The 16,907-nt window shown below is 42.9% G+C and overlaps 1 protein-coding gene across 3 annotated transcripts; it reads right to left on the bottom strand.

The window, feature by feature from the left end:
• Window positions 1-1,244: 1,244 nt before the first annotated feature.
• LOC106600497 (ATP-sensitive inward rectifier potassium channel 10) lies at window positions 1,245-13,830 on the bottom strand. 3 transcript variants are annotated; one of them, XM_014191891.3, is made up of 6 exons: window positions 13,518-13,830; window positions 8,034-8,379; window positions 6,868-7,079; window positions 6,308-6,439; window positions 4,016-4,193; window positions 1,245-3,666 (listed from the first exon to the last, which is right to left on the bottom strand). In XM_014191891.3, exons 2-6 carry the CDS (start codon window positions 8,377-8,379, stop codon window positions 3,263-3,265), a joined length of 1,272 nt encoding a protein of 423 aa, XP_014047366.1. In that variant the 5' UTR covers window positions 13,518-13,830; the 3' UTR covers window positions 1,245-3,262. The 3 variants fall into 3 exon arrangements, with proteins under 3 accessions (XP_014047366.1, XP_014047364.1, XP_014047367.1); XM_014191889.3 differs by lacking the exon at window positions 13,518-13,830 and adding an exon at window positions 11,033-11,233; XM_014191892.3 differs by lacking the exon at window positions 13,518-13,830 and adding an exon at window positions 11,033-11,232 and having other exon boundaries at window positions 8,034-8,347.
• Window positions 13,831-16,907: the final 3,077 nt, after the last annotated feature.

Genomic DNA, 16,907 nt, shown 5'->3' with positions numbered 1-16,907 from the left:
CACTTTTGGGGGGAAGTGTGTCCTATATTAGGCCATATATATAAATTAAACAATTGCATAAAATTGAGGTCCGTGAAAATTACAATTAAGTCCTTGAATTTGTATTAATCTGTATGAACCCTGCTTAAATGATGTATAGTCCTACAGTAGACCTATGTTGTTGTATAGGTGGAGTTATGGGCAATTTGCATATATTCACTTTTATTCCTCTATGTACACTGCATAAAAATCTATGAAATGCTTGTTTCAAATCATTTGGAAATGTTTATCCCAATGTCACACATTGGCCCCATTATTTATAGAAAGACCCATTTGCAAAATGGTTTAAAGATGAACTGATCCAAAAGGTCAGTTGCCTTTGTTAACAACTAATACAGAAGTACCTTTACAATAAAGAACAAGGATATGATGCACACGATTTCAACTATTCCGTTTCAGAAAACATTCCTTTTCAGCAACTTTATGAAGTAGAAATCCATGAAGTTTAACCTAATCTGCCTAAAAGCATAGATCACTTTGGTGCACAGAGAGTGTGTCAGGTTTTTCAGCCCACTTATTTGTGGTCACCTGACAGACATGTCCGAAAATGAGTTGAGCTATGCATAGCGGTCTGTGGTGTGACTTTCTGGTAGTGAGAAGTTTCCATCCTTCAAATGACCTTGTGGCGCAGTTTCCTGTTACTGACTTTCCTGTAGCCTAATTGACACTTTGCTAACTTTTTCTCACAGTAAGAGGCTACATTAAAGTATCACAACCCATTTGCTATATTACTCAATTGTTTATGTTTTTGTTTCATTTGAGTCTTTGTAATCCGACATGTACAGTTTCAAAATATATTTAAATCTAGAGTATACTCAAAAACTGTTGCCTTGAAGTTACTTCCTCTTCCTCCACTAGCTTTTTACATCCATGACCGGAAATTTCACACAAGATTAACACATTCTGTTTGCAATTCTAACATGTGCCATGGCATGCGAAATGATTTGATAACCTGTTTCCAATACATTTTAAATGTATTTAGAAACAGAAAATGCGCACCAAACTCAAGTGTTTGTGAAAGCAAAGACAGGGTAGAATGCATTTTCATGTTACAAGCCAATTTGTGTTACAATGAGATTTGTTATTGTGTAATTAAAGTCTTTTCAACATGTGCATTTCCAGTAGGGCAGCCCCAACCAAATTACTGACACACAAATAGGGGATTCAGTGTAATAATTAAAATAAATCTTAAAAAATGACTGCTCTTTACTTTGATAATTTTTTATTTCAAATTAGCTTATGTTGTTAAAGATCTAGAAGACAACATTCGGGTTTTCCAGTGAAAACCTAGACAAGTTGAAGACAAAATATCAAACCTCTCCCACAGTTAATAGTTCATATCAACAAAGCACTCAGGCTTCAAGGCCTCTTAGAGATCATAATGGCAAAATCATGATCAAACCTGGCTTCAATTACTTTTATGACCAGTTTCCCTGACACAGATTAAGCCTTGACATGGACTAAGAAGCACTTTCAATGGAGAATCTCTCCATTAAAAATGTTTTTTAGTCTAAGACTAGGATTCATCTTTGTCTGGGAAACATGCCCCTTAGCGTTTGCTTCAGTCTGTCTAGACTGCCAGATGGGTGGAGATTGCAGTTTTGCGACTATTTGATTGGTTCCTTTGCGCCAGGCAAGCTCAATCAATGCCAGGATTTATTTTTAATGATTCCAATTGCATTTGAACCCAAGTCTAATCATGGACACCACACAATAATCACATTTGCATTCTCTCAAAACATCAGCAATACCAACAGTCCGTGTACGTTCTCTCCTGTAAACCAAATTAAGGCATGGGTTCATATTCTAATCTAAAGCCATGATTAGGTCTTGACACACCTCTCTCAACTTAAGTTACCCCACCAAATTTCCCCAAAACCTACTTTACACATGAAACCATGATTACCACCAGAGGAAGAAATAGAAGCTTGTACTCATGTGAGTCCCTGGGTGTGCATCCCAAATGGCACCCTATTCCATATATAGTGCACTACTTTTGACCAGAGCCCTGTGGGCCTTAATCAAAGGTCAAAAGTAGTGCACTATAGGAAAAGGAGTGTTTTTTGACTCTATGAAAAGGCAATCTGGTGTCTAGAATAGGCCTAGAACGTATCCTCCTGTTAGCGTTGAACCTTCTAAATGGCTGTTTGTGATTATTTACAAAAATATTATTTTCTATGAACGTGCTTATAGCCACAGAAACAACACATGGCAAACTGACTGAAGAGAGGAAAATCGACAAAATTGTAATTGTTAAAATCACAATCATAAAATATGAATAGAAAGCATCATTCAAACATTTCATCCAGTGTTAAAGTGCTTTTAGTTGGGTTAAAAGCACAAATCTATATACATTCCAGTAATATTAAGTGCTACAAACGCTCCTATGGTGCAAAGGTACTTAATAAAGTGCTAACTGCATTCCTCTGTATCAACAATAACAGATATATCTGTGCAGAAAATGCATACTGACGACTATACACAGCACCTTATAATCATCTTCTCTCGCCTTCTTCATGTCCAGTCAAAGTCCACAACAGGTCTACATTCTTTTTTGTATTGATACATTAGTGTTATCATTTCACCAAAGTGCTTTAAGCTAGCATATTCTACAGTACATTGGCACGTACCAATAACAAATAACAAAATCATAAAACATTCTAAAGTGTTACATATTTGTATGTTTTTACAGTGTATTTATGGACGGATGTCCAGTACGTTGGCAGAGAAGCATCAGTACAAAGGCTGAATCCCAAATGGCACCCTATTCCCTATATAGTGCACTACTTTTGACCAGGGCCCGTAGGGGATATAAAGGGAATAGGGTGCCATTTGCGATCCACCCTAAGCATTCAAAGCCTTTCCAGGGGCTTCCCCCTCTCCAGCCATAACACACTTTGCCCCTCTATATTTCTATACGTACCAATTTCATGTAAATAAACAACAAGCAATGAATTAATCATTTGAATATTTGTAGTAAACTGTAACAGACCCTGCTTAGAATCCAGTGTATGCCAGATCTAGGTTCATATACTATTTACATCTTTCAAGTTTGCTTTAGTCTTACTGAAGTGCCAGATGGGCAGGGTTTGCGGTTTCCGGACTATTCTATTGGTTCCATTAAGCCAGGCAAAGCTCAATTAAGTACGGACAAAAGTATTTGAAATGATTTCCAATAGTATTTGAACCCAGGTCTGGTGTATGCGTCTCAGTGTGTAGGCTCTCAAACATTGCTGATGCGGACACTGAGAGGGCTACTGTCTCTGACCCTCCCTCTCCCTTCCTCTCCTCTCTCCCTGTAGCTCTGCTCCAATCGGATCTTCTCCGGGTCAGTCCCCTCCACCCCCCCTCCTCCTCCTCCCCCGTTGCCATGGTAGCTCTGTGGGCGGGATGTTTTGAAGAGGGGCGTGGTCTTGGTTTTGGCCACTTTGTCGAAGAAGGCAAAGTCGGCCACGTACTTCCCTGAGGGGGAGAGGGAGACCACAGGGGGGAACTCGTACCCCCACAGGATCTCGTCAGGCAGGTAGGAGGTACGCACCTGGCAGGTGGCTGAGGTGGGCTCTACCGTGGCACTCATGATAACCAGCAGCTCAAAGTCCGCCAGCTCAGGATCTGTCCATCCCCCGCCTGAGGAGAGAGAGAGAGAGAGAGAGAGAGAGAGAGAGAGAGAGAGAGAGAGAGAGAGAGAGAGAGAGAGAGAGAGAGAGAGAGAGAGAGAGAGAGAGAGAGAGAGAGAGAGAGAGAGAGAGAGAGGACACAAAGGACACAAATATCTCAAATTAAAGGCCCTGTCAAACACACAGATCCATTCCCGTAGTTCTAGGCTGATCCCAAATGGCACTCTATTCCCTATACAGTGCACTGCTTTTGACCAGAGCCCATAGGGCCCTGGTCAAAAGTAGTGCACTATATAGGGTATAAGGTGCCATTTGGGATGCACACACAGATCCATTCCCACAGTAATAACCAGGCGTACCCTTGGCGGCCCAGGCCCTGAGCGGGCTGTTGTCGTCTATGATGTGGTAAAATGTGAGGGGGAGGATGAGGAAGGGGCTGTCGCTGGACGTGTCCACCTGGAAGGGAACGTTCCTCTGGTCCAGACGCACCGTCTCCCCCTCCTTAGTATGAGATGTCTGCAGCAGCTTCCCCGTCACCTAGGGGGCGCACACAATCCCTAGGGCAGGTGTTTTCAAACTGAGGTCTGCGGACACCCGGGGTTCCACAAGGGGGTGCCAGGGGGTCCGTGGAAAATGCATTTTTTTCCTTATTTTTTTTACACTAAATTAAATGTAGTTTTTTTTATAATACCTACAGAACATTTGTTTGGTAAAATATTTATCAATCTTCATATCTTTCCCATCCACCCCCAATGGCAATAAAAAAAATTTGATCAGTATACAAATAACCTTCGCATTTTCCTGTCTCACTCTGCCCTGGGGCCCCGACCTCCAGGGGGCCCCAACTAATATTATTATTATTTCCGGCAGCAGGGTGCAAAGGCCTCCAAACAAATCTCTAGCCCCAAAAGGCTAGAGCAGGCCCTGCTCAGATAGCATATACGTGTAGAATAGTAGGACATTTGCTTTAAAACTACACAATTTTCTCTCAGACTCATGTCCTCACCCAGGGGCTCATAATATTTGGGGTCCTTGACATTAAAACATTTGAAAACCCCTGCCCTAAGGGTCACGTTTGGTTTTAGAGGGGATCAACTCTCCTCATATTTTGCTTCGTCTTCATTATTCAGACAGGTTGTAAAAGAGAAAGCTATGTGGGATAGATCCTTTGCCAAGATAATCCATCCACTTGACAGGTGTGTCATAGCAAGAAGCTGTTTAAACAGCATGATCATTACACTGGTGCACCTTGTGCTGGGGACAATAAAAGGCCACTCTAAAATGTGCAGTTTTGTCACACAACACAATGACACAGAGGTCTCAATGTTTTGAGGGAGCATGCAATTGGCATGCTGACTGCAGGAGCTGTTGCCAGAGAATTTTATTTCTCTACCGTAAGCCACCTCCAATATCATTTTAGAGAATTTGGCAGTACTGTACTTCCAACCAGCCTCACAAACGCAGACCACGTGTAACAACGCCAGCCCAGGACCTCCACATCTGGCTTCTTCACCTGCGGGATCATCTGAGAACAGCCACCTGGACAGCTGATGAAACTGTGAGTTTGCACAAGCAAAGAATTTCTGCACAACCTGTCAGAAACCATTTCAGGGAAGCTCATCCGCTTGCTCGTCATCCTCACCAGGGTCTTGACCTGACTGCAGTTTGGAGACATAACCAACCTCAGTGGGCAAAAGCTCACCTTCGATGGCCACTGGCACGCTGGGGAAGTGTGCTGTTCATGGATGAATCCCGGTTTTAACTGTACCGGGCAGATGACAGGCAGCAGGTATGGCGACATTTGGGCGAACGGTTTGTTGATGTCAACGTTGTAAACAGAGTGTCCCATGGTGGTGGTGGGGTTATGTTATGGGCAGGCATAAGTTACGGACAACGAACAGAATTGCATTTTACCGATGGCAATTTGAATACACAGAGATACCATGAAGAGATCCTAAGGCCCATTGCGGTGCCATTCATCCACCGCCATCACCTCATGTTTCATCATGATCATGCACAGACGGCCCCATGTCGCAAGGATCTGTACACAATTCCTGGAAGCTGAAAGTGCCACAGTTCTTCCATGGCCTGCATACTCACCAGACATGTCACCCATTGAGCACGTTTGGGATGCTCCGGATCGACATGTACGACAGCGGGTTCCAGTTCCCGCCAATATCCAGAAACTTTTAAGAGGAGTGGGACAACATTCCACAGGCCACAATCAACAGCCTGATCAGCTCTATGTGAAGGAGATTTATTGCGCTGCATGAGGCAAATGGTGGTCACACCAGATACTGACTGGTTTTCTGATCCACGGCCCTACCTTTTCTCTAAGGTATATGTGACCAATAGATGCATATACTGTATGTATTCCCAATCATGTGAAATCCATAGATTAGTGCCAAATGAATGTATTTCAATTGACTGATTTCCTAATATGAACTGTAACTCAGTTAAAAAAAAGATATATTGCATGTTGCATTCATATTTTTGTTCACTGTACTTTACACTTGCTGTTGAACACACACACACACACACACACACACACACACACACACACACACACACACACACACACACACACACACACACACACACACACACACACACACACACACACACACACACACACACAGTTGAGCAGTTACCTGGCACCCCAGCAGCAGGCTCTTCCGCATGTTGGCCACTCGGATCATGAGGCAGGGTCGGCCTTCGTGACTGGACACCACGGCGTGCTGGCTAAACTTCACCGTCTCACCTCGCTTCTTTGGCCGAGCCACCTGAGGAAAGCAGTAAAGACTACTGTATCTTGAGTTCAGGTTTGGTGTCAATTCCATTTCAATTTAGTCAATTCAGGAGACATTCAACAATTGAAGTACACATAGAAGTTAATGGGCAATTCAACTGACCGCAACAATGTGTGTATCAGAGATTTCATATATCGATGATGACCCAAGTGATGTAAGAAGGTATAAAGGACAAAACACACCATGCCAACGAACGTTTGAAAGCAGTGGGTGGTCACGCAATCACCAGCTGGGAGTCCATTATTGGTGGCAATTCAAAATGTAGAATAGGCGGGAAAAGAACAGAACATGACGGCAATGTTCTGTTCAGAAGCGATAGGACGGCCATCTGCCGCTTTTAACCGTTCATTGGCACGGTGTGTTTTGTCCTCAAGTGCAGTGCTCAGTGAGCCATGCTGTACCTTGGCGAGGAAGGTTCCGGTGATGAAGATCTCCAGCACCATGGTGATGACGAGTTGCAGGATCAGGAGGATGATGGCAGCTGGACATTCCTCTGTGATGCAACGGAAGCCGTAGCCAATGGTGGTCTGGGACTCCAGCGAGAACAGGAATGCCCCAGTCAGCGTCTGCATCTGCAGCACACACGGGGTGTGGTTCGACGGTGGGTTGAACTCTGAGAGGGCCCAGGAGAGAGAGAGAGAGGGAGACAGAGAGAGGGAGAGAAAGTGAGAAAGAGAGAGGAGAGAAGACAGAGAAAGAGAGGAGAGGGAAAGAGTGAGGGAGACGAGAGAGAGAGCAAAGGGAGATTGAGAGGAAGAAAGAGAGAGAGGACAGAGGCCTTTTCTCAGTTAGATTTGCTCAACTCCTGCATCCTCTCTCTGTCCTCTCAGTTAGATTTGCTCAACTCCTGCATCCTCTCTCTGTCCTCTCTGGCCTCCTTTGGAAAAAGGTCAAAGGTAATCGAAGAGAAGCGATGAGGAGAGTGGACGTGGACGAAAATGTGCTTATATGAAATGTGAAGGTCCTTCTCCACACGCAGGTCATTTACAGGGGTGGATCCCAAAATACATGTGTAAAGTGATCAAAACAAATGAAGTTAGTTGTGCAAGCCATTTTTTAGGTATAAAGATAAGTAGCATATAGTTTTTAAACGTGTGCATGCTTTTCTCTTTCCACAATACAACAGCTGATTCAAAGGGGGGTGTGGCAGATATCAAAACTCTTCTGCTGTAGGATACACTTGTGCTTCCTCGCCACTTAGGAGGCTATCGAGGAGGGGAGGACCATCTTAACCTTGCCTACTAAAGAATTGACACACTCCTCGACCACTTATTGGTTTCCGGGTCACGGAGGAGAGAGGACGGAGGAGAATAGACAAAGGACGGACTTTTGCCCAAACAAGAAAAGGCCAGAGAGTGAGAGGAGAGATTGGGAAAGAGGCTCTGGTCAGAAGTAGTGCAGTAACTATATAGGGAGTAAGGTGCCATTTTGGACAGCCAATGTATGTTACACAAAACTTAGTTGGTGGTTTTTGTTAAGTTGTACTGATCTAAAACAACACTGCGACAGCGAATTGTACTGTATTATTGAGGATTTTAAAAAGTCTCCATTCTCTCCACTCTCTCACCCAGCAGATCTCCATGCACTAATGCCACCAGGTACCACAGAACCCCGAACAGGAACCACGTCCCCGTGAAGGTAAGGGTGAAGAGAAAGAACTTCCACCGCCACTGCATATCAAGGAATGTCGTCCAGAGGTCACGCATGTACAGGGCCGACCGCCCGCTGATGTGTTCGATGCGTACGTTACTCCGCCCATCCTTAGACAGAACACGTCTCCGCCTCCTCAAGGTCCCGCCCCCGCCAGATCCCCCGGCGCCCAATAGGGGCTTTAGAACGTCTGTCTGCGTCTGCGAGTGACACACCTTCTGAGGGGAGCAGCTTCGGGAGGAAGGGGGCGTGGCAGATGTCATCTGTCAACACAACAGGAAGGAAGGAGAGACTGATTAGGTGACGTCTTTATCACAGTAACAGGGCATGAAATAATAACTGTAAATAAAGTTTAGGCATCCTGTAGTACAGATGTTAACCAGTTAACCAGTGCTATTAAGATTATATTCTCAAATCACACAAGAGCAACAAAAGAGCATTGCAATTAATTAACATTTAGAAAGTCACTCGAACTTTGATAGACAAACATCAAAACCAGTTGTCAGAGTTGAGTCTCAAAATGGCAATGTAGGACTATAAAATGCATCACTGTACTTTCGCATTACTGTTGTAATGCGAAAGTACTGCCCTGTAGCCTTTAAGGAATAGGGTGCCATTTGAGGTGCAACTCAGGTTTCTGTGTTGAGTTAAAAAAAAGATATGCATCTTTTGCTGGAAGATTGCAGAACAGAGGAAGATACAAACACAACATGACGAGGGACCAAACAAAACAAGCACATGCTGTATGACCGCAGATTCCACACACTGTGTGTCCCAAATGGCAACCTATTCCCTCACTAATTTTGACCAGGGCCCTATGAGCTCTTGTCAAAAGTAATACACTATATAGGGAATAGGGTGTCATTTGGGACGAAGACAAAAAGTCCTACACAGTAACAACGTTTCCATCGACAGTTTTTATGCGAGTAAAGTCATACCATATAGAAAAATTCACGACAGCTAGAAGGAAGTTTCGGTACAATTTTATAAAATGGCAACGTATTTTTTTTTATTGTGCAAATATTGATATAATAACCATCATATCGAAGTAAACTTGGAGTCGCGATGATATGGTGTGTGGTACTCCCACTACGACTTGGGAAGACATGCAGTTTATAAGGCTACAGATTAAATAAATTATGATGAACTTCACATGGTGGTGAAAGTGCAAGGTGATGAACTTGATGCTCCTTTCCAATAAATATCAAAGATCTTATTCTGGTGACATGATAATCGATGCTTGGTTGCCGTTTGACAAATAAACATATTCTTGCACTTTTGTCCATAATAATCTCATCATGTAGGCTATACTCATACTGTATCTGCAAGCTGTTGACTAGAGCGCATGAACCAATATCAGAGTGGGCACATTTGCTATATAACGCAAACTGTTTTGTGACAAAGCCATTGAAAATACGATGGAAACCCATTTAACTGTATGTTTTATTACTATGTATTTTTTATTCACTCGCAATTTAACTACAAAAGTTATTTTTATGTGCACTATGTCATCACGCACAGACTTTTATCCACAACAAGTCAGTTTGATGGAAACACATCTCTGGTGTGACAATTTGCACTTTATATTTACGCGGATTTTAGAATATTCGCATGAAAATCTGTCGCCAATTGGATGGAAACCTAGCTAATGACATTCGCTCACTTACTTCCACAAAGCACGTAGACCAGAAGTTGAACATGGCAAAGAGAAGTGGGAGAGACACAAATGAGAGATAAAATAATTTGATAAGGGAAATGGGAATAAGAAGGAGGTGTAGAATTAGGATGACCAGATTAACATTACTGCATCAAAACAGACAATAGATACAGGGACTCACTTTGTGAGCCGTACAAAAAGGGAAACTGGACCGATTAAATTAAGGCCAATGCTCTGTTAAAAACACTGAGTTTATCTAGATGAAGTAAAAAGAGACGTGACTGTGCTGTTGATTCCAAATAGAGGGCCCTTTAGTGGACAAAGAGTGAACTTCTGTCTAGAAACAGGATATGGTGATAAGAGTTAACAAGGAAGAAGGCCAACATTCCCTTTCTGGTTGCCCTGCACCTTTCAAGCCGTGTCCCTTCTTGAATTAAGAAGGGAATTCACCAACTCCTAGAGGTCAGTGAATTATATAAATTATTCTTTATTGTTAAAACCAATACCCTTTGGCCCGTAGCATAGCCTTCATCAGGGTATTAATTAAAGATGGAAAATTAAGGAGGCTTTTATAGGCCTTCCCTTCTTCACTCTCATGCTGGTCTTTCTCTCTCTCTCTCTCTCACACACACACACACACACACACACACACACACACACACACACACACACACACACACACACACACATACACACATACACACACACACACACACACACACACACACACACACACACACACACACACACACACACACACACACACACACACACACACAGTATTCCCCCAAATGTGTGTCATTGATGTTACCAGGCAGTGACTGTAGTCTACGGCAGGAGTATAGTAATAAGACATTTTAAAATCACATTGACAAAAAAACACAATGTTCTAATAAACATACACGCGACATACACACACACAACACACACACACGAAATTCCAAATAAGTGACGTAAAAAATAAACCCCAAAATAGCTCCGCTACAATGCAGAGTTTTACGTAAGTAATTACTGTTAATTACACATCTCTGGTTATGCAACTCTTTCATAGTTACAATGACAGTATTGAAAACTTTCACCGTGTCCCCCTTCATCCCTCTCTCCCTCTCTCACACACACGCTCTTTCTTTCTCATCCTCTCTTTTTTTCTGAATGTGCAGCCTCTAGGCCTACAACTTGTACACAAGAAGATAACATCTTATTAATAAAAACTTTAACAAAAGAAGAAGCGTAACCAATACCGTAACCGTAACCAATACCTTTCCAATCGGATGTATTCCATCTCCATGACAACACATCTACTTTTGTACAACGGTATTATTACTGTAATATCAGAATGATCAACTGAATCAAAACTTCTCCCTCTAAACTACAAAGGCGTTTTGCATGTTTTCCCGATCTCCCTCTCCTTTTCCTTTCCCTCTCCTGCTCCCTCTCTCACCCTCTTGCTCTCTCTCCCTTTCTCTCGCTCGCTCGCTCTCTCCCTCTCTATCTCTCCTCTCTCTCCTGTGTACACAGGAATGCTTTGTTTGGGTCAGAGATGAAAGGAACAAAAGACACCATTGACAAAAACGACTGTCTGTGTGTGTGTGTGTGTGTGTGTGTGTGTGTGTGTGTGTGTGTGTGTGTGTGTGTGTGTGTGTGTGTGTGTGTGTGTGTGTGTGTGTGTGTGTGTGTGTGTGTGTGTGTGTGTGTGTGTGTGTGTGTGTGTGTGTGTGGTGTGCCTGGTGTGTGAAAGGAAAAGAGAGAAAGAGATCTGTGACAAAAGGCCCTCGTTAATATTCCAGAGTGTAGAGTAATCCCCCACAAGTAGATACTGAAACACGCTATTACCCCCACTGTTGCCCCCATTCCCTCTCTCCCTTTCTACCCCTATCTCTCTCTTCCTCGCTTTCTTTCTCTTCCCCGCTCACGCCGTCTCCCTCCCTCTCCATCTCTCTCTCACACACACACACCAATCGTAGTTCATTGTGTACTAAGGTTGTTGCACAGCATAGAAAGAAGCCGTCATAACATACCGTTAATTACCACCTCAGTTTACACAGATCAGTGCTTCCAGATCCATACTGAATAGTTCCATACAGCTCTAACTTACAGCTGTTCCTCTCATCGCTAGCTACTGTTATTATTGACTAACACGATTCCATCCAGACCACCCTAAAGCTGCTTTTTGACTGTGACACCGGTGTTTCACTGGTGAATTCACCCTGAAGTTATACTAGGGAAATTGTGTTTCCATAGCTAGGGCTGACACTGAGGACTTGTGAATAGCAGAATCAACAACCTCTGTATAATCAAAATAATTGCTAAGTAGACCAAACTGATGGCCAAACCATAGAGCTCCACAACCGCTCAGGTTCCACTCTCTGCTCCAGGACCACAATGGAAATAAGTAGTAAAACATTTTTTTGTGTTATCCTCAATTATTGTAAATGCACTGTACCCACATTTGTGGTTGAATTGTGTTTGATATTGTCCAATAAATCAAACCAAATGTAAAAATATATATTTTTAAATCCATATGCTGTCCTCTGTTCCTTTATTGTTTTGGTTAACTCAGGGATCATTGAAATGGATGCAATTTGACTTCTTTAATTGATTGACGTCAATTTGAATTGACCCCAAGCCATGCAGTAGACATGTAACATGGTGCAGGAATCCCCGAAGCTGTGGTGAAAAGTTGTTTCCCTTATTAGCCTAATCTTTGGTTAACTCTCTGGCACACACCAATTGTTATGTATCACCTCCAAAAAAGAGTACACTACTGTGTGGGTTATTTTTTAAATGATAGGCATTAGGTTGATGTGTATTTGACCATTAACAAACATCTGAAATAAACACCTTTTAGGATGTTAAAGGGTCATGACTTTTGATCAACAGTCATATGTCACTCATCAACTGCAAAATCCTCACTAAAAACAGCCAAATTAGAAGTTATGAGATGAAAAGGTGGTCAATGAAAACTAGAGAAATTGATCATGTAAATGTAATATCTCCTCTTCATATTTATTGAGGTATTAATGTATGATGTAAGTCCTTAAGCAACCTTGAAATATTAACTAATAAATACCTGTTGTTTCATTTTCATCTGATAGCATAGTGTTGCAGCAGAATAGTTTTTTTGCTACAGACAGCTATATACAGGACTAGTAAAGGCCTGTTACATTACTTTTGTTCATATTTTTTATTAATATATATATATATATATATATTTATTTTTTTAATTTTCAGGGATGTGGGTCTTATTCTGGTGACATGATGATCCATGCTTGGCGGCCTTTTGACTCTGCTCTTTTTTCCATAATAATCTCATCTTGTAGGTAGGCACCCGCACTGTATCTGTGAGCTGTTGGCCAGTGCAAAGACCAGAGTGGGCACATTCGCTACATAATGCAATTTTTGTTGTGGCAAAACGATCTGTAGGGTTTAACATGAGATGGAAACCCATTTACTTGTATTTTTTTAACCACAAAAGTTATTTTTAAGTTTTTATGTGCCCCATGTCATCACACACATCTTTTTATCTGCAACAAGTCACTTTGACGGAAACACGGTTTAGAATATTGCAAGAAAATCTGTCGCCAATTGGATGGAAACCTAGCTAGTAATACTGTAATTGATCATCCTATTATTATTTCCCCATCTTTATTTGGAGAGTAGGCCTAATTGAAAGGCCAATCAGCAAAATACATTTATATCTTTATCTGAAGTGATACTTATTTGCTCCCAAAAAGTTGAACTTACCTTGACTTGATGTGTCTTGCAAGCTGTGTTTAAAAACTAATTGAAAGGTGCAGCAGAAGAAGGCAAAGTTCTTCTAGTACTAAACCGTAAGACTCCTTGACATTTGTCTAGTGCACTTGTCTGCATTGTTATCATACGCATGCTCATGTAACCCAGTCATTCCAATCCAACTTGGATGGTGTATTGGAAGAAACTACAGTAAGATTGTCAACTAGAAATAGATAGCCTATACCTTCTTTAAAATAGAAAATACACAAAACTATCATTGATAGCTCAGGCTCTTCTCTTGAACCAAGCCGTAGATTTGTGACAAGTTTTGTGTTGAGTTTATAAGTGGTCAGTCGATCTCTCTCTCTCTCTCTCTCTCTCTCTCTCTCTCTCTCTCTCTCTCTCTCTCTCTCTCTCTCTCTCTCTCTCTCTCTCTCTCTCTCTCTCTCTCTCTCTTTTTTTCTCTCTCTCTCTCTCTCTCTCTCTCTTTCTCTCTCTTCCTCTCTCTCTTTCTCTCGGCTGGCCATGTAATTGCTGTAATTGGCAGCACTTCATCAATAGGCCTATCCTACCAAGCATGTCCAATGATGGCTCTCGTCCAGGGTGTTACGTGCGTATTGCTGATGCTTAAGACTCATCGTCTAGCCGCACGTAACGCACTGGACCAGAGCTAGTCCGCATCTTGCTATGGTGGTTTGAAGTGTTGCGGTTTGGCAGTTACCGGTCTTTGCGGACGCATTATCTGCGGTGCCAATGTGCTTATTAAGCCCTTAGTCATCTTTACCAAATATAAATAACATATCTCTACGAAATTAACTCTATACTGAATTGTTTCCTTCCATTTTGGAAGGGGGGCAACTTTTCTAGTTGTCAATTGCGCTAAATCATGTCTGCTATATCAATTGCTTTGAAGATGGCCACCTGTTCTTTTGGGCATCTTGCTGTTTATCCCCCTCTCTTTTTGTTGATCCCAAATTGCCCCCTATTTCCTATAAAGTGTACTCTTTTTGTATGGGCCACTATATAGGGAATAGGGTGTCATTTGTGAAATACCCCTTAGCATGCCCTCAATGCCTCCGTATTCGCTGCCCGCATTGCATGTGGCCAAGAGCGTCTGTACACGGTGTCCTGTTGGACGGAAACACATAAAGAGAAACATCCGTGAGGAGAATACTGCTTTTCTTGTGTATGTGTCCCAACTGGCACCCTATATAATAGTGCATTACTTCTGGCCAGGGTAGTGCACTATATAGGGAATAGTGTGCCATTTGGGACTCAGGCCTGGCTTATGAATAAGAGGGTGACCAAGCATTTCTCTAATGAAAGACAGAGAATGAATAAGATTCCAGGGGAAGTGTTAACACACACTAAAAGTGGAAAACAAAGGGCCACTGATCAGATAAACAAATAGCTGATAAAGTAAGTAAAAAGTTCAAATATTGCTCTATTTTACCACGGAAGCCTAATAATTGACCCCCCCAGGTTAAAAACCTGGTCAAAATAACACTTTCAGTGCAATGCAAAATTTCAAGCATTGTGATCCCATTCGGGATAAAAAATACAATGTGGTTTACGAAACTTCAATCAGTAAGGCTGGTCTGAATGGGTGTCACTTGTATATCTATTCAGTAAGCATAATATGGGCTCACTAGTGCTGTTTACAGCAACAGTCTTCCAAATGATGGTCAGTGCTTTCCGAGAAATCTCCCCTGAGGGGGAGGATACGTCCTTTGTTCCAACGATCAATCTACACCCACACCCAGACAATCCAGGTGATTCCTCTACGACCAGGATTTTCCCAAGAAGGAGTGAGAGAAACGCCCAACTTCTGGGCATTCTGGCTGATAAGGGTATCACAGTGGTGGAAGGCATGTCCAGCCATGAGTTCCTCCAACTGGCTACAAATGTGCTCAGCTCTTCTCTGCAACTCCCAGATGACGGCATCCTGTCATTGGTTCACCCAGAGGCAACAAAAGACTCCAGAAATCGGCTTCATCAGCAAAGGGGAAGATTCCAAGACGTGAGGGCAGAAGTGCCCTCGACCAGGCTGGTCCTTCTTTTTCTACTCCCCACCCCGCCGCCGAGGCTACCTTCAACAAGGCCCCTCTTGCTGTGGCCGTAACCAACGACCCGGTGCCCTCGACACCATGGGCTCTATTGAAGCATGTCTCCGCTTCCGTTACCGGTTCCAGCCTCACTTGCACTGCCCAAAGTAGCAGTGGGGGTTCCCGCAACCATTTCTGAGATGTTCTTCTCCGGAGTGCCCATGTTTACCCACTGCTAGGGTCCTAACCTGCCCAGATTGTGGCCAGCCAGGGCAGGCCCCCGAGATGTGCCTAAAAGCTGCTTTCAGAGTTAAGCCTGCAGAGGTCCCCCATGATCCAGCACCAAGTTTCATTGTCAAGTCTGAGCAAGCAAAACCCTCCCCTTCACTGACCTCCAGGGACACCTGGTGAAGTTTCATAATAACACCCCCATATGCAATCATTTCAATGAGAATGCCTGAACCTTCTATAATTGCACCTTCCTCTACGTCTCCATCTCATGCTTCGATCCTCACCCCAAGTCTGTCTGTCCATGCCGGTTACGCCCCCCGAAGGCCACCTGGAAGGGGAAAGGTTCAAAGAAATTCCAAAGAAACTTCCACTCCAGTCAACGTCCAAGCCCTGGCCACTAACTGTGGTACCATCCTGGCACCCCCTTTGTAGATTATTTGGTAACGGGGTTTTAAGGTGGGCAGTCACAAAGTTCAGAATCTCCAGTCCGCTCTCAATAAGCCAATTGCTGGTAGTGCAGCAATTGTTGGATAAGAAGATCAATAAAAGTTCCTTAATTGGCTCCTTTGCTTCGCCTCCTTTTTTTACGTTCAAAATGTCAGTAATCGGGGAGGAAACTTTCGATTTTTGACGCCCTGCTCTGGTCCGATAGCCAGCGTTAACGAGAGCATTCCCCGCAAAGCTTTTTCTCTGTATTATGCTGCCGTGGATCATGCTATTAAGCTCATAAAGCTGGTGGGCATGGGCTCCAAGTTATACAAAGCAGACATCACAGATGCTTTCAAAATCATGCCACTCCACTGCTCATAATGGCCAATGTTTAGTGTCATATGGGAATCGCAGTATTATTTAGTTGTCAGGCTCTCCTTCGGGTGCAGGAGTAGCACCCATATTTTAAATTCTCTGTCTGAAGCCTTGTGTTGGATCTTGTTAAATAACTGCCATTTGCCTTTCGTGTTGCATCTTCTAAACAATTTTCTGGTTAACAATTTCCCTCCCGACAATTCAGGCCATGCTATCTCAGTACTTCTGAACAAATTCATAGCTGTCAGAGGAGAAAACTGTCGGGCCCCTGACTTCTCTCGAGTTCCTAGGCATAATTCCAGACAGCATCAATATGTGCACT

This window comes from Salmo salar, chromosome 03 (assembly GCF_965601325.2).
Source record: "Salmo salar chromosome 03, fSalSal1, whole genome shotgun sequence".
NCBI lineage: Eukaryota > Metazoa > Chordata > Actinopteri > Salmoniformes > Salmonidae > Salmo > Salmo salar.
This window is presented reverse-complemented; position numbering and strand designations above follow the sequence as displayed.